This window comes from Macrotis lagotis, chromosome 1 (genome assembly GCF_037893015.1).
Source record: "Macrotis lagotis isolate mMagLag1 chromosome 1, bilby.v1.9.chrom.fasta, whole genome shotgun sequence".
Classification (NCBI taxonomy): domain Eukaryota; kingdom Metazoa; phylum Chordata; class Mammalia; order Peramelemorphia; family Peramelidae; genus Macrotis; species Macrotis lagotis.
The window spans coordinates 246,631,059-246,651,426 of NC_133658.1; the positions used below are offsets into that span (position 1 = coordinate 246,631,059).

Sequence of the window (20,368 nt, forward strand, 5' to 3'; positions counted from 1 at the left end):
TAGATTCAGGAGTGGAGATTGAGATCTCCCTTTGATCAAGGTAACTTCACCAAGGGGAATAAATATGCCTTTGGGGGCAAATATAACTGCAAAGGATTTTTCATGGGCCTGCTTACTTTTCCCATGTCTTTCCTTTGAGCCAGGCACAAAAGATGTTTGCCATCAGAGCTTATTTTATTGGTATAGCAGGATGGAATTGGGGAACAGGGAGGTAGCTCCATTCTACTGCCTCTGCTTGCTCTGATCCCATCTCTCCCCATCCCTGCTAGACAGCAGGAGTCCATATTCTACAGTTTAAGACTGGGCTGGAGGCCAGATTACTGCCAGGGGGACTAGCAGACCTCCAACTTCTTGCCCATCCTCTCACACTGGTAGATCTCAGTCACATTCTTTCCAGCCTAAAAGTGGGGAGAGCCAGCACCCTGTGGAAGACTACTAGGAGAAGAGCTGGGTGACTCCTAGTGGGCCCAGACAGGGGCTCTGCCTGCTGCTCTCCAGAGGCTGCTGAACTGGCTGGGGTAGCCAGCTCCAGGTGGTGGTGGTCATGGGTGGTGCTGCAGTGGGTAGGGGCAGTGATAGAAGTCAGGCCCTCAGAAGTCTCCAAAGTTCACAGTGTAGGTCTCAACTGTAGTGAAGGGGAAGGCTGTGCCTGTGGCCAACTCTTCCTCCTCTGGCTCCAGTTCTGGGTCTAACTCTGTGGCCAGTTCAGTCACAACCTCTGTGTAGGTCTCAGTCTCTTCCTCAATCTCCCAGGTTGGTGCAGTGGGAGGTTGGAGGCTCCAAGGCTCCTGGGTGGTGCTCTGGGAGATGGGGTAGGCAGGGGACAAGCTAGGTGTGGGACTGGGGGTGGCTGTGGCATTAAGGCGGCGAAGACGCATCTGCTCACGCATTTTGATGCGGTGCATCATGCGGCGGCGCTGCATGAAGCGCTGCCTGGGGGTCATGGGTTGAGAAGGATCGATACGGGGGATAGGCCTGTTCCCATTCATTGCTAAGATCTCCCTGATGCGCTTCCAATTGGAACGAGCCAGAATGAAGTTGCACTGGGTGGCACCAATGTCGTAGTCCACATTGCAGGTCTTGGAACTGGGAGTGTACCCTTCTGCCCGGGCTGTCACACGATATTCACCTGGGTTCAGGATGCGCCAGTAGTCACCTCCAGCAGCTATAGAGAGGGACACAAGGATAAGTTGGGCAACTCTTGTTGCATCCTGCCTTCCCAAAGTCAGGGCCCAGGTCCAAACTCCTCCTGACTACAGTCAGTGTCAGAGAATAGGTTTGTAGTGCCCCAGTTTGGATAATATTAAAGAAGAAAGCTTTTCCAATTTGGACAATTTGGCCACAAGAGCTCTACCTCCCGGATGTGGGCCACAGGGATAGAGGTAGAAAGGGCCTCATGTACTCCACAAACCTGTTTTGACACCATGGTTAATGCCGCTCACTGAGATTGTGGCATTGGCGATGGGGATGCTTTGCTCATCTGTCACAACCCCTTTGATGCCTCGGTGCACCTATGGAAAGGAAGCAGGTTTAGACTTGGCCCTGAAATTTCTGTGACAGATGCCCACCATTCATTTTGCTTAAATCCCATGACCCCACTGTATGGTCCAGACTGCCTAGACACTTCCACCCAGGGCAGTCTCCAAAGACTTCTCCCCCTGAAGTATTCTCTTCTACCATCCACCACATCCATGCTTTTCCTGGAGACTTTTTCAGTGGGCTTGCTCAAGCTTCCTTGCCCCACCTGCTCCATGAAGGTGAGCAGTGCTTCCTTATTATTCTCCCATTCTCGAGGCAGCTCACTCTGATGAGGGAACTTGTCACATCCTAAATAGATGGCTAGCTCCAGACAATTGGTGTGTAAGTAACTAAAGTCATTCATACCTGCAAATAAGGAGACAATGAAACAATGATAACTTTCCCATAGCCCTGCTTCAGGTCTCAGTTCTGTGCTTAGAGCCCCAATGCTGCCCAGAACAGATACTGCTTGGGCTTGTCTTCAAGGATCCCTGCAGCCCTGACAAGAACAGATCTTTTCATACCAATTATAGAGTGAGGACAGGAGACTTTAATGTAAATTAGGGTATTCCTGAAAGACTGGATAGCCTAGAATGGCTTTGGAGAGGAGATCCCTCTCCTCAGTTGGGTGTTGAGGGGCTGTTCTCTAACTCACCCCCTGAGATAGGGAAAAACTAGAAATGATTCCCTAATGTGGCTCTGGAACTTATCTATCCTTTGCTAATTTAAAGTCATGTTTTTGGAACAGCAAAGTGGAACTCTTAAGGAAAATGTAGGGGTGATATGCCTCCATATCCAGCACCTCTTAGCTCTTTGTCACTGGAATTTACCCAAAGGATTAATGTGAAATGTTTTACAGGACCAAAATGGGGTTCTCTCCCATCAGATGCTGGCTCCAAGCCCCGTATCTAGTGGTAGGATGTCTCTTGGAGCAGTGGCTATAGGTCACAGGAGTTTCTTTTTTCTTAACATGCCTTGCTCTCTCCTCCCCCACCACATTCCTCACTTACTTCCAGCTCTTGGATTCCACTTGGCACCATTGACAATGCCCATGCCATTTGTGTATTCCTGTGCTTGGCAACCCCCACGGTAGTTCTCAGTCATGGTGAGGTGGGCTGAGGAATAAGCAATGGCAAGCCATCGGAAGATGGCATGGTCCGGTGTCTCCTGAATCTCAGCTGTTTCGTCCTCCTCCTCTCCACGGGCAGCTGCCATTGCTGCTGCCCTGAGTTGCTCCTGGCTTGGGGTCCGAGTCATATCATAGGGGTAGGACACCAGCCGTTCACCCCCATTCAGATTAGCACCCAAGACAAAGGGATTTTTCTCCATCCAGGCAATGATGGCACGAACTTCTACAGCTATCTGTGGGGCACAGGTAAGTGAAAGTAAAGCTGGGCCAGTAGGGAAATGGTTCACAGGAGATCCTACCACTAGGCATTAAACCTAGTTGGGCCATATAGACAAACACACTTGTCCCTTTTGGTTCCCACAAAACTATCCCCAATGACACTGAGGCTGGAAACTATACCATGGAACCAAGGCTACTATTCCAAACCCTCCACCCTCAGATGAAGATTGAGGCAGGAACTGCTTGATGCCACATCCAAAGATCTGTTCTGTCCTGAAGATCCCAGAGCCATCCTGTGGTACTCACCGTGGCATCAGCACTGAGGTAGCGGTCTGGGATGGGCAGGTTGTTGTTGGGCACCCGGTGGGGGACCCACTTTCTCTCCTCAGCACCCCACAGCACCGTGTTGATATCCGGGAAGTTCTCAGAGATATCAAAGCCTTCCTCAGTCCACAATCCCAATGCCCAGTTTCCAAATTCAGAGCCCTGAGAAGAACCCACCTTGGTCAGTTCTTGCACCTCTCTCTCCTAATCTTGATCTTAACTCTTGTGACAGATACCATTTCTCTCTCTCTCTCTCTCTCTCTCTCTCTCTCTCTCTCTCTCTCTCTCTCTCTCTCTCTCTCTCTCATCTCCTTTCTCTCTGTTTCTCTGGCTCTGTCTCCTTTCTGTTCTGTGTCTCTGTCTCTTTCTGTCTCTGCCTCTCTCTAGCTCTCTGGCTCTGTCTCTCCTCTCAGTCTATCTCTCTGTCTCTGTCTCCTTTCTCTTCTGTCTCTCTGTCTCTCTTTGTCTCCTTTCAGCCTCTCTCTCTCTCTCTCCCCCCTCTCCCTCCCTTTCTCTCTCTCTGTTTCTGTCTATCTCTGTCTCACACACAAACACACACACACACACACAAACACACACATACACACACACACACACACACACACACACACACACACACACCCCTGACTTCTCCATTCCACCCACCATCTGGGCGGCAATCTCATAGCCATCCGGGTTGAGCGAGGGAACCAGGTGGATCCTTGTGTCATGCACGAGACTTCGTATACGGGGATTTCCATCTCGGTATTCCCGACACATATACTGCATTAGCAATAGCAGTAACTCCCGGCCCAGGACCTCATTGCCATGGATACCTGCTGTATAACGGAACTCCGGCTCTCCTATGATGGACGTGAAGAAGAGGAGGTGGTCAGAAGGAGCACCAGTTCATTCAAGGGGCTTGAAGGGCAGTAGGGTATCGCAAAACAGCAAATGAAAAAAAAATTGAAATTAAGAGTCCAAAAACCTGAATTCAAATCCTGGGCTCTGCCACTCATCTGTCACAGCCTCTCTGAGCCTGTTTCTTTAGCTGTAAAAAAGGGAGTGACAATTTCTGCCCTGCCTTCCTACTAGTCTCATGGTGAGGATCCAGTGAAAAGTATAAGAGAATGCCTTATACACTATCAGGTATTTTATAAATGTGAAATCTTGTTTTAAGAGGCACTCTAAGGGAAAAATACCCTGGATAACACAGAGACAAACATAGGGCACATCCCTTTTGGTCTAACTTGTCCCCTTTGGTTCCCATAAAACCAGAGGGGGCAACCTCTCAGAATCCCTACTGACACTGAGTCTGGAAACTGTACCATGGAACCAAGGCTATCATTCCAAACCTTCCTGGCTAGGCTTCCGAGTCATATCATAGGGGTAGGACAGCAGCCATTCACCCCCATTCAGGTTAGCACTCAAGACAAAGGTATTTTTTTCCTCCATCCAGGAATGATGGCATGAACTTCTACAGCTAAATGTTGGGTACAAGTCAAATGAAAGTAGAAGCTTGGGAACAATGTTTCAATCATTATCATCATTTGCTTTAATTTAACTTTGACTTGGTTACAATAATGGGATGGGAGTGTGTGTGGTATATGAAAAAAAAATGAGTGAGCTGTTGATAAAAGAAAAAACACTTGGTGTCAGAGTCAGAAGCCTTAATGTCAGAAGCCCCGGCTCTGCTAATTGCTATTGTATGACTCTGGGGACTTCACTGGTCACTTCACCTAAGCCTGCGTTTACCCAAATGCAAAATTAGTATCATAGCCTGTACTGCCCATCTCCTGGGATTGTTGTGAAGAGAATACTTTGTAAAACAAAGTCATGCATGTGTGTATATACATATGTAAATAAATATATAGGGTGCCCATAAAGTCTTAGTGTGGTTTGGGGGAACCTAAGGAGAAAAAAGACACAAAGACAGAAAGGAGAGACAAAATATACAAATATATGAATATACGTGAAGCAGCATGACTTGGTAGAAATTTGATCTTGAGTCAAGAAGACCTGAACCCTCCCTTTGATATCTTCTGGGAAAACTTCCTAATGCCCCCAGGTTAGGGAGATAAAAGTTGTAGGGCAGACGCTGATGGACATACATAGAGGAAGTTAATGCAGTAATATTTCTGTAAACCAGTGAAATCACAGAAATTATTTCAAAAGTGTGTATGTGTATGTTTAATAAAAGATTTGGATAAAGGAATAGATGACATTCTTCTCAAAGAGGACTTAGGTTTGTTTTTCTGGGTCTCAGAAGCCAGAACTAAGAACAGTGAGTTTTAGCCCCATATCAAACCAGACTTCTTAACAAGTATAGGTAAGCACAAGAGAGGGAATCAATTTTTCCATCACTGTTAGTCTTCACAATCCATCCATGGATCAGGGGACCAAAGGACCGCTTGTTAGAAATGCACAGGTGATACTCAGGTACAGGTTAGCCTTGGTGGCCTCATTAGTTCTAAGATGCTAAGACTTTAAGTAACCATGTGCATTTACTTCTATAAATTGATATCTCTCTTGAGGCCTGGCAGAAATAGTGTTCAAGCCAATAGGCATCTGTTCCTTCCAAGCCCAGCCTCCAGGGGGCAATGTGGCCTTATGGTTTAAGCCAAGAGGATGGGATAATAAGGTTTTGCTCTGTAGCATGGAAGGTTCTGATCCTCACCCAGCCCTGTGCTCACCCAGCTCATGTTCCCCAGGATTGTCGGAGATCTCCATGGCATAGATTTTCAGTCCCTTGGAGCTCTTGCCTAGGCTGTAGGTGCGGGTGATGGTGGGGCATTCCTCATTTACCACTTTCATTAACTGGGCAGGGAAGAGAAAACAAGAGTCATATCATTGCCCCCTTCTACCTGCCCAATTATCCAGTATTTAGCCATGTCACTCCCTTCCCAGCACAGAAGACAGTATATGAAGGCCATCCCCCACTCCTATACCTAAAGCATAAAAAAAGATAGATGATGATCAGAGACCATCCCTAAAATGTACCCATTCAGATGAGTTTACTTGTCCTGTCCTGTGGTCCCCATTACCCAGGGCTTAGGAGACACAGTGGGTATAGAGGTGTTGTAGATACCAGTGTTAAAGGTCTCTTAAAACAGTTCCCAGATCAAGGTCAAATTTCCTAGAGTGACTTCCAAGGAAAGAAGGGGCAAGAGGAATGTGTGCATGCCCACAATGGCATTTTTGGGGAACCTTTGGTACATCAGTGTGCAGCATTCAGGGAGAAGAAGAGGCGTTGCTCTCTGGTTCCCATCAAAGTATGTACTTTTTCCAACAAAGAGTCATCTTGGCAGGGAAATATCATGGCTTCCCCCTGACCATACTGCCTTATGTCAGGCCCCTAAGCAGTTGGTGATCAGGGCCTTTCAGAGTCCATAGTTGTGCTGTACCAGAAAAGGGTTGAAGATAGAAGAACAGCATGACAGGGATATATAACAGGGATTAGGATGTGTCTGGGGACCAAGCTGCTATGGTGATAGGAAGAAGAATGTTCAGTTGGGGAGAGACAGGATGTGAAAAGGTAAAACATTATCCCCACCTGCCTCATGTCCTTGTAGCTGTGGTGGCGGAAATCCAGGTTGTCAGTGGTTGTGACCTCATTGTGTGTGTAGTAGCTGTGGATGGCTGCAGGGAGGAAAAGGGTCTTAGACCATCCCCATTGTCCTTCAGTCTCCTCCACCTCTCAGTTTAAATCCCTCCTCTTGCACTAGCTGTGTGACTATAGACATATCATTAACCACTGATCTAACTTCTTCATCTTCAAAATCACCATAATAACTCCTGTTGTAAAGTCCAAATGAGAATGTACTTATATCTGCAGACTTAAATGGTTTTGTTATTGTTAGTGTTAGAACCATAAAATATTTAGGTTGGAAGTAATTTTAGAGATATTCTAAACTGATTTCTTCTGAAGACCTCAATGCCTGATCCCTCATGGCCCAAAGGGAAATGGAATTCTGCTGCCTGGAAACCATGCTCACCAGTTAGAGGACAGCCCAGCACCTCCAGTCTCATACAGAGGCTACCATTCCAGGTGAGTGGGTAGATGCGGATGAAACGGGCCACAACAGGCTCCGGGAATTCACTCAGCACTGGTGTGTCCTTGTCCACATTCCCATGAAAGGTCTGGGGAGAGGTCTGGATCTTAGCAATGCTTCTATCTAATAACCAGCCCTGGCTCTCCCACTGCCCACACTACCACCACCACCACTACCACCACATGATAATGTAGCTACAAGGAGGGAGAGATAAGTTCAAGGGAGACAGGGACCCCAGAGTTTGGTGTTGAGAAGATGGCATGAGGAGAAAGGAGAGGAAAGATATCATTACACAGAGACACCCACCATCTCCTCATAGCCATTGGTGTACATCACCCAATTCTGGCTGTCATTGCTGAAACCCACGAAGAAAGTGGTGACAAAATCATCACTGTGTAGACAGAGGACAAAATTCAAGTTAGAAGCTGTCTTCCTTCTCTGGGATTCCAAAGGATTCAATTTCCCCTAAGTCTAGCCAGAGCCTTCTCTCCTCTCTGGTTTCTGACATCAGAAGAAAGTGCAGTGGTAATAAGTTCCATTGAGAGAGGTGATTATCCTTTAATTTTTACCAGGCTTCTCTGGTTCTCCTCACTAGCTTAGACTAAGTCCTAGAACTCAACAGCTGACAAGTGGTATAGTGGGAAGAGTGCATGTAGTCAGAGGATCTGAGTTCCAACCCTGGGTCTTTCATTTATAGTCTGTGTGATCCTGGATATGTCATTTGATTTCTCAAGGTCTCAGTTTCTTCATTTACATAATGAGAGGATCAAACGAGATGAGCTCAAATCCTTTTTCAGCTATAAGTCTAAATAAACTCTTTGGTATCTTACTTGCCATTCCATTCTACAGTAGAGAAAGAAATAATCATCCATTACCACTTCTGCCCTGTTGCTACATCTTATAGAATTCAGTTCAGTCCTATAAAGATACTCAGTCTCAGAGCTAGAGTCAAAGAACAGATGGAAAAAACTAAGGCTAGGGATGTAAATCCAACAGTTTGGCTTGTTTCTTATTGTGGGGAGAAGAATGGAATTTGAATCAGGAGCCTTCAAGATTCCTCATTGGCAGCCCAGATCCATAGGGAATTATCACTCTCCTCTCCCCTTGCCTGACTTTCTGGACACGTACTGGATGGTAGAGTCACGGCCTTGGGTGATAACACCAGTGAACTTGGTGTTCCTTCTTGTGTCCACTTCTAGCCACTGGACTTGGGTATCATCTTCAGCACACCAGGCCCCATCGTAGTAGTCATCCTCATTGGAGCCTGCCTGCCCAGGAAGCCAGGGGCATGGCCTGAGCATGGGGGAGCAACCCCAAAAACCCAGACACCCAAGCCAGGATGGAAATAAAAACCAGGGAGTGGATGAAACAGGAATCATGCAGTGAAGGAAATAGGTGGAAAGAGTGGAGGACAAAATGAAAATCCTCCTGGTAAGGAGTTAGGGAAGGGGGTGATGAGAATGGACAGTTGTAGGGGACTAAGAAACCCAGGGAAACTGAGAGATTTGGGCCCAAGGACTACACCTGTATATTCAGCCTCCCTCGCTGGGCACCAAGGCCATGTCTTAGCATGGATGAGGCCCGGATCTGGTTGTCTTCAATTCGATGTGACTCCATCCCAATTGGGGGACACTCTAAAAATGAACATAGTCCCCTCAGCCTGCAACCTTCCCTACTTTCCATCTAGTCCCAGCTTTTCCTCTACCCTCCTCTTGGGATAGAGCTTATCCTGGAATAATCATACCTTCTTGCTCCACTGAAAAGTAAAGTCGTGTGGGCTAGCACCCCCCATCTCTATCTTGACCACTATGTTATATGGACCCTTGTTCAACTTTCCATTTTTCAGGCTAACTTCTGGTCACTCACTCTCTTTTTCCACAGGACTCCATTCCTCTTCTGTTTCCCATGGTTTCTTGGGCTTCCCTGTAGGAGAGATAAGCAAGAACAAGACAGTGAGGAATGTCTAGAAAGCATGGACCTGGGACGGGGCTTGGTCTCTGTTCATCACACACACACACACACACAACCACCTTTCCGGTCTTTGCCCTTCTCTTCAGTCCACTTTTCATCTGGATCTTCTTCCTTGTTGCTACCACCCTCTTTCTTGGGTTTTTCTGAAGAAAAGAGGATACATGGGAGGGAGGGAGCAAGGAAGGGAGTGGGGTAACAGAAAAGGGTTTGAGGAAAGGGGGTATGGACATGGAGCTTGTATTTTCTTACTCAGTTGCTCTTTTTCCTCATCCGTCTCCAACTCACTGTCTGGCTTCTGAGGCCTGGGTGGCCGGAAATAATAGTCCACTGGAAAGAAGAACCAGCTTTGTGCAGGGGGAACAACTCCTATTCCCCAGATTTCCACAACTTCTTTCATTTCTCACCCTCAAAACTTTCCTCCTTTCTTAATTCTATTCACAAAATATTTATTGTACACCTATTAGGAAAACTCTTCCTTTTTACTATCACTCTTTCTTGAGTTTTTCTGCTGGAGTGGGAATGGATTGGGGGTGGGGGGAGAAAGCCATTTCAGTTATTGCCCCAGGGAAGGAAGTGGTCCCAGTTCTAGAACTGTGAAGGGTAGCAAAAACGATAATACTTTCTTGCCCTCTAGGACTTAAGTGTGTGAGCAAATAGAACAAGACAATTCACTGCCCTATAAGTTTCAAGATATTTTAAAGATTTGTTTGATAAGGCTCTGTAACAGAAGGGCTAAGGCCAAAGGAGAGGGAAAAGTCAGCGAAATGGTTTGTTTTCATCCTAAATGACTGGGAAATGGCAGTATCACTGCTAGAATCTATGATCTGGGGGTGGGGAAGGAAAAAGATGAAGAAGGCAAAGGGGAAGAGATTAAAGAAAATGGAGGGGATAAAGGGATAGAAAGGATGAGAGATGAGTGTCAGTTTGGACAGGCTAAATTTAAGGATCCTGAGTCATCTGACTACAGACATCCTAGAGGCAGTAAGAGATACCAGACTGGAGCCCAGATGAGAGGTCAGGAGATACATACCAAAGTCATCAGAACAGAGTTAACTGCAAAAGTCAAAAAGAGAGAAAAAAAAGGAGAGGACAATGTAAGTGGGATCCCCACTGCTGGGTAGTAGAAGGAAGAAGTGAAACCAGCAAAGGAGATAAGATCAAAGAAGTAGACAGAGAAACAGGAATGAACCAAATCACTGAAACCAAGGGAGATCAAAGTTTCACACTATCATGTGGTGAAATAGGATTGACTCTCAAGAGTTGATACATTAGATTTCACTCTCCCTGCCATTGCTATTTTCTCTGTATCCATTTACAAAATTCATCCACCTTACATCCTTACATCCACCCTTGGATACCTGTGAGGCATACATCCCACTTTTCAGAGGGCAAATGAGTGTTATACTTATAAGGCATAAGGAAAACAGGTAGAACTGGGACTGAGAAATCCGGGGGACAGTCAACATGGGAACACTGAACAGGAATACTCACTGTCATCATAATCTGGAATCACATAGCCATCTCCATAGTCAGGGATTTGTAGAGGTGGTGGAGGCATAAAGAAGTCTGTAGCAGGAAGTCAAGGAGAAAAAGGTAGTTTAGTTTTGAATATCCTTGTGCTTCTCCTCTGATGCTTTGCTTGCTCAATCCTTCTGTGGTTTCTACCTCCCTTTTGACCTTTTCCATCCCTAGTTCTGCCTCTCCCTTCATCTCTACCATTTTTTATGCCCAAATCTTATTGCCTTCCTCCTACGTCTAGCATAAAAGCACTCCAAGCATAAAAATGAAGAAGCAGGTACTGTACCTGGTCTCTCTTCTGGAGGATCTGGTTTCAGTTCCTTCTCAGGGAGCTCTGGCTGAGGTCTCTCAGTCTTCTTCCTGCTTGGAGGGGGCTTGGGCTTTTTCTGCCTTCGTACATACTCAACTGTGAAAGGACACAGAATCAGAGGTGGCCATATCCTTGCCAGGGGATGGAAGGCTTCTCAGGCAAAGAGAAATAAAGCTAAAGATGGAGTGTCAGGGCCTGGAGTGGGAGTGGCCTGTCTCACAATTTGTTACTCCAGGGAGAAGATGATGAAGTGATTTCATGGCCAAATAGATCTTCGCAGGGGCTATTCATTCTATGCCTATCTTAGGTAGTTGATTTCCCTCTCAAAGGCAGAAGTCCTACTTACAATCCTCATAATCCTCTCTCTCGATCTGGTCATTATAATCCAAGGTGGGTGGCTCTGTCTCTTCCTCTTCTTCTGAAGAAAAAACATTAGTCACAGCCCTGCCTGGGAGACTTTGGTTACAGCATCATCACAGGCTTCCAGTGATCCCAAGTGACAAGGAGGCAGAGAGGTTGGGCCTGGACAGGGGACTTAAGCTGAGCACAGAGTGAGGATTCTAGAACTCGGGGGTATCTGAAGCTGGTCTTGCCAAGACTTACCTGGCTGGAACTCCCTCCTTTCCAGATCTGTATGCACTCCCTCCTGATCCTCCCAGGGTGCAAGAATGGCCCCACCTACAACAAGAACCCAGAGATATAAGAGGATACAATTATATCTGCCTCTCTCTCTTATCAGAGTAGTAGGCTCCCTGTCCTTCTCTCAAGCCAACAAGAGACCAGCTACTTTCCTTGAAACCCAAGAATTGAGACTTCCTTGCTTAATCACAGAATCACAGAATTTTAAAGTAGAAAAAGTGTAACAACCATACTCAAAAGGAATCCTGATTATAACATATGGAACAAGTGATATCATTCAGCCTGTACTTGAATCCATCCCACTTACAGAGAGGCCTCCTGGCTCCTCAGAGATCTATGCAGAATATCACCTCACTGCCAGATGGTCCTAAACTACTGTCCTCCGTCCCTCTTTTTCTGATTGACTGGTTTCTTCCAGAATCATCATTTTTAAGAAGGATGTCCAGGCAAACCATTCCTTTATTCCTCTCCAGGATGCCCTTCCAACTCCTCTCTAGAAGACTTTCTCTACTATTCCCCCATCTATATTGGATACCTCTACCATCTCACCTACCCCTTTTCAGTTCCTTTTTATGTGCTGTCTTCCCCTATTAGAATGTAAGGTCCTTGAGGGCAAGAATGATCTTTCTTTTTGTTTGTGCTTGTATTCCAAGTGTCTGGCACATGATATTGTTTTAAGTCATGTCTGACTCTTCAAGACCCCAATTTCTACCCCATTTGGACCACTAGAATGGTTCACCATTTCCTTCTCTAATTCATTATACCAAAAAAGGAAACTGAGGCAAAGAGGGTCACATATCTAGTAAATTTCTGAAGCCAAATTTGAACTCAGATCTTCCTAATGCCATGCCTATCACTCTGGCCAGTGCCATACAGCTGCACTTGACTTGACTATTTACCAATCCAAAGTGTTTAAGATCATTGGAATTGGAGTCAAATGATCCAGTTTTGAATCCCAGCTTAACCACTTACCTGTTGCCCATGGAATCTTAAATTTTAATTTTATTTGTTTAAGGCAAAGAGGTTAAGAGTGACTTGCCCAAGGTCACACAGCTAGGCAATTATTAAGTATCTGAGACTGGATTTGAACTCAGGTCCTCCTGACTCCAGGGTATCCACTGTACCACCTAACTGCCACATGCCCATGTGATCTTGTAAAAAATCATTCAACCTTTCCCTCAAGGCTCTCAGTTTCCTTATCTATATAAAATGAAGAACTAGATAATTTCTACAGTCTATTCCAACTATCAAATCCTCTAAACCTTCAAAGTTGCTGAAAAATCAAATGATGCATCTCCCTCCTCAAATCCAATAGAGCTACTGAAGGGATTTTCAGAAGGCACAGGTCATCTGCCCTGTTCAATAGTCTCCAATGGCTCCTATTTATTACCTCTAGGATTGAATATAATATAATTCATTGACTCAGCTTTTAAAGCTCTTGGCTTCTTCATGTCTGTCCAGGATAGCATATTTCTTTCCCCTATAGTCACTCATATAGGCTTTCTAGCTAGTCTTTACACATCATCCTACATCTCCCATCTCCTTGGATTTTCCCTGGCTCTCCTACATGCTTGGAATATTTTTCTTCCTCAACTCTACCTTATTGAATTCTTGGATTCCTTCGACATTGGACTCAAGCTCTGATTTCTATAAAAGGCCTTTTCTTGTCCCTTCATCGACTGATACCTCCCCTTCTAAGGTTACTTCATTTCTGTATGTGTGTTTATGCATGCATGTATAAGTGAATATATGTGTGCATATGTTCATGTGTGAATGTGTGTGCGCATATATGTATTTAGATACCAATATCTTCTCTCCTCTGAGGTCCTTGAATATAATGTCCTTGAAATTAGGGACTGTTGCTGTTTTTATATCTCCAGGATGGAAGAATGGTCCAACTGCAACAAGGACCCAGAGATACAAGAGGACACAATCATCTCTTACTCTCTTGTCAGAGTAATATCTCCTTAACCTTCTATTACTTAGCACAGTACCAGACTCATAATAAGCACTTAATTAATATGTGATTATTGACTAACTTATTGATTAATTCCATGATTCTATATCTTAGCCCAGTCATGCCTCTGACCCTAGACAGTGCTTTCAAGAACTCACCAGAGAGAAGAATAACTAGATTCCAATGAGCTGTCCGTTGTACTCATTCCTTGCTCCTTCCCTGACCTGATCCCTGAGAGCAGCCCTAATTCTGAGGAGGAAGGAAAAAAAACCAGTTCCTCAAATGCATCAAGATGTACAGGTATGTCCTGTACAGAAGGTTTGAACTGCTTGCTCATCCTGCTCCTGGGATGAGGTTAGGGCCAGTCTTTTACAGGAGAACAATGTTGGAAGATTGGAAAGATACTCCACGTTCACCAACACAAAGACCATGAGCCTGGAATGAACAGGACTGAGGTAGGCAGAGGCAAGACCTGGCTGGGCAAGAGATTGATAGACAAAGTGGGATTACAAACATGGAAATGACTTTTTCTTTGTAGAATTGTGCCTAAGAACCAAGAAAATAAAAATTATACTTAGACTCCAATAAGACAAAAAAAATCATTGAAAGACATCAGAGCTCTGATTACTATGAGGATCAATTTTGACTTTAGGTGACTATAAGTAAAATATGCCTCTCTTTCTGGTACAGTGAGAGTAGACTCCAGGTGTAGAATGAGTCACATATTATTAGACACTATCAATATATTGTTTTTGCCAAACTGAACTTCTTTGTTATAATGAAGCATTCTATTGGAAAGGAACTGACAATGATGTTAAAAGAAAAAATCGTATAAAATAAATTATTTAAAAATAAGAAGTAAAATTGCTCCCAAAGCTCATAAGGCCTCTAGGAGTGTATGGTTTGGACAGATGCAAGGGTTAATACTGGAATCTGAAGTCATCGCTTTGAATAGCTCAAGTTCATTGATAGCCAAAAACCACAGCTGCCCACAACTCACCCCAGGCTCAGGAGTTTCCTTTAATAGGATAAGAAATGTTTCCAATTAAGTAAATAGATTGTAATCTCCTTGAAGGCAGACAGAATTTCATTTTCATCTCTGTATTCCCAACCTCTAGAACATTTCTTTGTCAAAGTGAACTCAATAAATATTTGCTAAACCACAATGGTTGGGGTAGAGTGGGGGGATGAAAGAGGCCATTTTTCATGTGAAGTGTTCTGGAGAGAAAATATTTCTTCTTAAGACACTGCTGACTCCTCTTACCCTTTCTATGTTCCAGTGTTTGCCATATCTGTGTCCTCACCTTGCTTTCACCTTCACCTAGACCCTCACATTCATCTAGGTGGGAGAGAGAACTCTGGTTCAACTCCATGTAGACCAATCTAGGTCTGGCACTGACCTCTTTCTGTTTCCTCATCCGGGTAGAGCTTCAGAACTGGAGGTGGGGCTACAGGTCTCTCCAAGTCCTCCAGGGGGAAATGGGTGGGGGGATTTTTCCCAGTGGGGGGCTTCTTGGTGGTCTTGGGTCGTTTTTCCTTGGGTTTCTTTGTTGCCTTTGGTCGTTTCTCCTTGGGCTTTTTAGTTGCTTTCAGGGGCTTCTCCTTCCCCTTCTTAGTAGGTTTTGGGGAATTCTCCAAAGGTCTCTTTGTGGGTTTGGGGCCTTTATCTTTCTTCCCCTTCTTTGCTTTGTCTTTGGCCTTTTCAGGAGAAACTATGGAGGAAAGAATTCTCTATATTAACAAGATATAAACGGTGGGGGGGGGAGTTCATTCTGTTCCCTGGCCCCTAAGAACCAGAAACTTCAGATGGGGAAACAGAGTTTCTCCAAAGTGGAAAGACTGAGGATTAGGGGTACCACCAGCTCTCTTCTGCTTGATAGGGTATCCTAAAACACTGCAGTTACTCCTCCTGGAAATCATTGCTGGAAGTAATGAGTACCATGAAAATTGTTCCTAAAAATTTGGTGCTGCTATCTTGGAAAGGAAAAAAGTATGATCTTGGTTCTACTATTATCTATCATCAAGAGGAAAAGTGGACACGGACAGGAAAACAGATAATTCTGGGAATCTGAAAAAAGATACTTCTTATATTAAAATTAATTTAAATGTAGAAATTACACAAACTTTATTGTTTATATTGATATTTAATACTGTTCATTAAAAAATTTAAGTGATTCTGACTGTTCCCATATTTTTTAACCCCCAAGCAGTTAGAGATTAAAGGGAGAAGGAGGTTGAGCAGGGTAAGGAATCATTTACAGAGACAGGGAAGGAGCTAGCTTATAGAGAGAGAAACTTCTCAATGCCCTCTTAGTCACTTCAGAGAATCTGCAACTTCTCCCCATGGGGTTAAAGCAAAGAGTAGTGTGGAGAAAGAGGCAGAAGGAAAAATAATCTAAGGTGGAAGTGGGGAAGAGGGAAGGCAGATAAGTAAATCAGAACAAATTTAATGCATATGAGCCACAGAGAGCAAAAATATGTCATGGAATGTATTCTGATGGGGACATGAAGCATGGTTTATTAGAAAGAGCCCCAGATTTAGAATTAGAAGGTGTAAATTCAAATGCCATCTGGGCTACAATCTCAGTTACCCCATCTATAAAATTAGGGGATTCGAATCTCTAAAATAAATTTAGAGCTGGAAGAGACTCTACTTTTTTCAATTTATTGATGAGGAAAACGAGACCAGGAAAGTTAAGGGATTTGCCCAAGTTCACCCAGGCATCTTTTTGGATCTGAGTAAGTCTGAGACAACTAGTTGGTATTACAGTGGGCAACTCCTTTTACTGACTTAATATTTGGAAGCAAGATCATGGTATCAAAGAATGGAAGAGCTGGAAAAGACATTTACATCAACCCTCTCACTTTACAGAAGAGGAAATTGAGGCCCAGAAAGATAAAATGCCTTTTCCAAAGTTGCACAACTAGTTAAGAGTCAGAGCACCAAGTCTCCTGATTTCTTTGCATTACTTCACATTAAGTATGAGTTAGGAGCAATGATACACAGATACAGTGTCTGAGACTGGATTTGAACTCAGGTCTTTTTGATTCCATGCTCAGCACTTTATCCACTGCATCACCTGACTGTCCATACCAAGGAGCTAGTTGGAGAGGAATGAAGACAGTGTTATGTTGAGACAGCTGCCACTGATCTCTGGATATTCTGCTAGTAGAGTGAATTCCAACTGGCTGGGATGAGATAGTCATATGAATTGGACACTGCAGGGCAGATAGAAACTGCAAGGAAATTATTTTCTTAAGGCGGAGTGGGGAGGGGAAGGTGGGGAGAAGGGCCCAGAGAAGAGAAGTCCCTGTTCACCAGGGATATCAGGCAAAACCAGAGTCTTATAATGGGGAACAAGGAAGGTTAGGGGAGAAGGGAGAGAGAATTGATTTGGGGCAAAATTTCTATAATAAGAGTAAGAGAGACCTGTCTTCTAGGGTCCAGAATAGCCCAAAGAAAACACTAACTCAGAGAGAACTCAGTCACTTATAAGGAAAGGCTGGAAGTACTGCTGGGAATTTCATCCAGACCAAAAAAAAAAGTTAATACTGGAAGACTAAAGAAAAATAACCAAAAACCCAGACGTCAACCTGGGAGAGGAAAAACAAGGGAAAAAGAAGTGGCCAAAAGCACTGTGGGGCAGGGACCTGGGTGAAGGGATGAAGGAAGATGGAGTTTGGCCAAAAGTTTCAAGAACAAGCCATTCCAGACTGAGGGGTGAAGGCATGGGGAAAAGAGGAGTCTGAAGACCTGAAAGTGTGGAATTGGTTAAGGTGAGTAGTAAGTTGGAGAAAGCTCAAAACCTCAAAGTTCTTATTCCAGCCTCTTTGAGGGGGGTAGCGAATAATCCAGGAAAAGAGTAAGAGGAGTCTGAAAGGATGGAACAGTTTGAGAGGCTGGGAAGGCCTCACAAGAATAATATTTTAGGACTCCAGAAACACTAAACTGGAAGTTAGAAGACCTTCGAAACTAGTTATGTAAACTTGAGGTCAGGTAACCTCCTTGTACTTTAAACTTTTTATGTGTGAAATGAGAAGATTGTAGAAAATGACCCCTAATGCTCCTCTCAGCTCAAAAATGCTTTGAATCACTGAAATGAAGTGGGAAAAGTGGTGTCAGCTATATGTCTAGACTGGTTCTATCATTCTGGTTGAAGTTTCTTGTGGGCGACAGGGGGTAGAGTGGGAGAAGATTCTGGAAATAAAAAAAGAGAATTAGAGAATAAGGTTTGTGGGGGGGGGAGAAAGAATCGGTGCTGACTAGTCACATTTATGTGGCACTTAAATATTTACAAAGCCCTTTCTTTAATGATAACCCTGGAAGGGGAATGGTTTAAGTTTTACAGACTTTGGAAATGAAGTTCAAAAAGGTTTAAATGGTTGATCCAGGTCATATAGCTGGACTCAAATCCAGGTCTTCTGACTAGAAAACCAGTTTGCTTTCAATAATATCATGCTATCTCAAATAAGGACTTAACTCCATGATTTCCAGCCCCTGTCAATTCAGAATGATAAAGTAGAACAAAAGCACATTCATTATCAAAAGATAGAAGTTCAAAACCCTGGTTTGCTATTTATCACCTGGACAACTCCAGACAATTTAACTTCCCAGTCTCCGTTTTCTCATCAGTAAAATAAGGAAGTTAGCTAGACTATGGCATGATCTCCGTCTGGTCCAGGATCTTTAATCTTGTCATCTGCTCATCTAACCCAAGATGGCCTCAATCTCCAGAACTGTCTTTCTTTCCCTTTTTGATTGCACCACCCCAAACAAAACTATTCATTTGTTCCTGGAAAGTTAGGTTCAGATACTCACTATCATTTAGGGGCAGGGAAGACTCCCAGATAGAGGGTTTTTTACAGAAGACTGCTGTAATCAGAGCTGGGGGGGGGGGGGGGGGGGGGACCGTGGAGATTTTCTCTCAGCCGGCTCCTACAAGAGAGCTGATTGAGAGTTCCTGACTGACTACTCAAGACAAGACAGGGAGCAACCCCCAGAGGTTTCTGAAAGACAAGGCTTATATTCCATAAGGAAGAAGGTGGGGAAGGATGAGACTTGGAAAGCCCTCAAAGGTCTCTTAGCACAGACAATCTGACAGTCCCGGGACCAGAGGCAGGAGGTTCTGCAGGATGTCCCAAAGAAGTTGAGTCCTCAGGGTTGTGAAGGTTGTGTGTTGAGGAAGGTGTGATCAATGCATCAGACTGACTACCAGACCAAGGACCATAAGGGAAGCCAATTGGGATAAGAGGTTGAGGACATTTCTTCCAAACGCCTCCCCGATTTAGGACCCTGGCCCCAAAATGAATGCTAAGGAGTCGAGGGCTATGTCGGTGTATCCTCTCTGGGACCGTTCCACCTACGGTCTTGGGGAGAAGTCCTGTCTCAGTAACTCAACACTGCAGATAACTTGGTGTGGAAAGCAAGCCCTTCTCCTTCCCGGAGTCCCCTGCTCCCCCACGCCTCCCTTGCTCCTCCCTCTCTCCCTTCTACATCCCCCCCTCCCCACCAGGGCGCGTGGCTGGTGCCTGGCGGTTCTCCATTCCATTTCCCTCCAGTGGCCCAGTCCCTGTACCTCATTTGGGGCAGGCTGCCATCCTCTACCCCCGCCTTTCCCCCAGGACGCTTACCTTCTTTTCCATCTACATCGGTGTGTGCAGGCTTCTTCCCTCCCGCTTTCCCTTTCTTGGGACTCAGGGTGGTTTCAGGGAACCCCTGCTCCACTTCCTTCCCCTCTCCCTCTCCGTCCTCTTTCCGCTGGGGGTCCAGCTCCTGAAGGAAGCCTTGCAAAAACTCCTCGATCTCGTCATCGGTCAGCACCGTCTGGGGCTTCCCTACTGGGCACAGGGTCAGTAGCCCCAGGAGGCAGCAGAGCAGGGGCAAGAATGGGGTCCCTCGAGGGCTAGGGCGAGCCATGGCCACCAGCTCCCCTTGTCCCCAAATGCAGCACTCCGAGGGAGCCCGAAGTTACCACCAGGATGGGAGGAGACGGAATGGGATGGGAGGGGGCGGGGCAGGGCTAGAGGATCCAGAGCCTCAAGCTCCGAGTTGGAGGGGCTCGGGCCCCGGCGCGCCCGGGCGTCTCTTCCCGGGGGGCAGGGAGGCGCGGCTCTCCAGTTGGGCAGGTGTGAGGCGCCGGGCCGGCTGGGCAGCCCTCTGGTGCGCCCGGCTGGGTTCGACCGTGCGGAGCAGGGCTCGGCTGCGCTCTGTGCAGCCTTCCTGAGCTCGGGGGTGCGCGGGCAGCCCGGTCCCTGGGAAGCGCCCAGCAGAGTAACGGTCCGGGCAGGGCCAGGGTTTCCAGAGCCGGGGAAGGAAGAGGATTGGGGAGAGGGAGGGGGAGGAGCCGGAGCCGCCCCCCGGAGGAGGCTGCAAGGGGGGGGAACCAGCGCCCGGCCCAAAGAAGAGCCTCCCGAGGAGAGGGTGGGCGGGCGCCTAATGTGGAGCAGACCGTGGCCCCGGAGGCAGAGACTGGAGGCTTTGAAGTTGCGGAGACTTCACCCGAAGATAAAAGTCTACCGGCAGAGGTTTCCTGGGGGCGCCGGGCCGAGCCACGTACACTTCCCAGCCCGGGACCCCTGGGCGGGCTTCACTCCGCCCACCACTCTGGAACAGCCAAGTCAACTCTAGCCCTGGCTAGGTTTGGGGATTTGGGTTCAGTTCTGCCCCCCCCCCCCCAGCTCGGACCCAACTGGAGCGGCCACCCTGCAGCCAGGACCGAGGAAAGCATCCCTCCACTGTCCCCCCTCCCATC

General features: G+C 46.0%; 1 protein-coding gene and 1 long non-coding RNA gene across 4 annotated transcripts in view; one reads left to right on the forward strand and one right to left on the reverse strand.

The window, feature by feature from the left end:
- Window positions 1-155: 155 nt before the first annotated feature.
- On the reverse strand, window positions 156-19,705 carry AEBP1 (AE binding protein 1). 2 transcript variants are annotated; one of them, XM_074210101.1, is made up of 21 exons: window positions 19,248-19,705; window positions 15,017-15,328; window positions 11,624-11,698; window positions 11,367-11,435; window positions 10,997-11,116; window positions 10,684-10,758; window positions 9,442-9,519; window positions 9,252-9,335; window positions 9,088-9,144; window positions 8,746-8,855; window positions 8,350-8,489; window positions 7,528-7,612; window positions 7,165-7,309; window positions 6,723-6,808; window positions 5,863-5,986; window positions 3,836-4,032; window positions 3,173-3,352; window positions 2,529-2,880; window positions 1,745-1,884; window positions 1,412-1,511; window positions 156-1,165 (listed from the first exon to the last, which is right to left on the reverse strand). In XM_074210101.1, exons 1-21 carry the CDS (start codon window positions 19,531-19,533, stop codon window positions 591-593), a joined length of 3,390 nt encoding a protein of 1,129 aa, XP_074066202.1. In that variant the 5' UTR covers window positions 19,534-19,705; the 3' UTR covers window positions 156-590. The 2 variants fall into 2 exon arrangements, with proteins under 2 accessions (XP_074066202.1, XP_074066201.1); XM_074210100.1 differs by having other exon boundaries at window positions 11,367-11,438.
- Window positions 16,896-20,368, forward strand: part of LOC141504802 (uncharacterized) — a 66,649-nt gene continuing 63,176 nt past the window's right edge. For both annotated transcript variants that reach the window (XR_012473476.1, XR_012473477.1), the window contains exon 1: window positions 16,896-17,393. This is a non-coding gene — a long non-coding RNA (uncharacterized LOC141504802). The remainder of the gene's footprint in view (window positions 17,394-20,368) is intronic.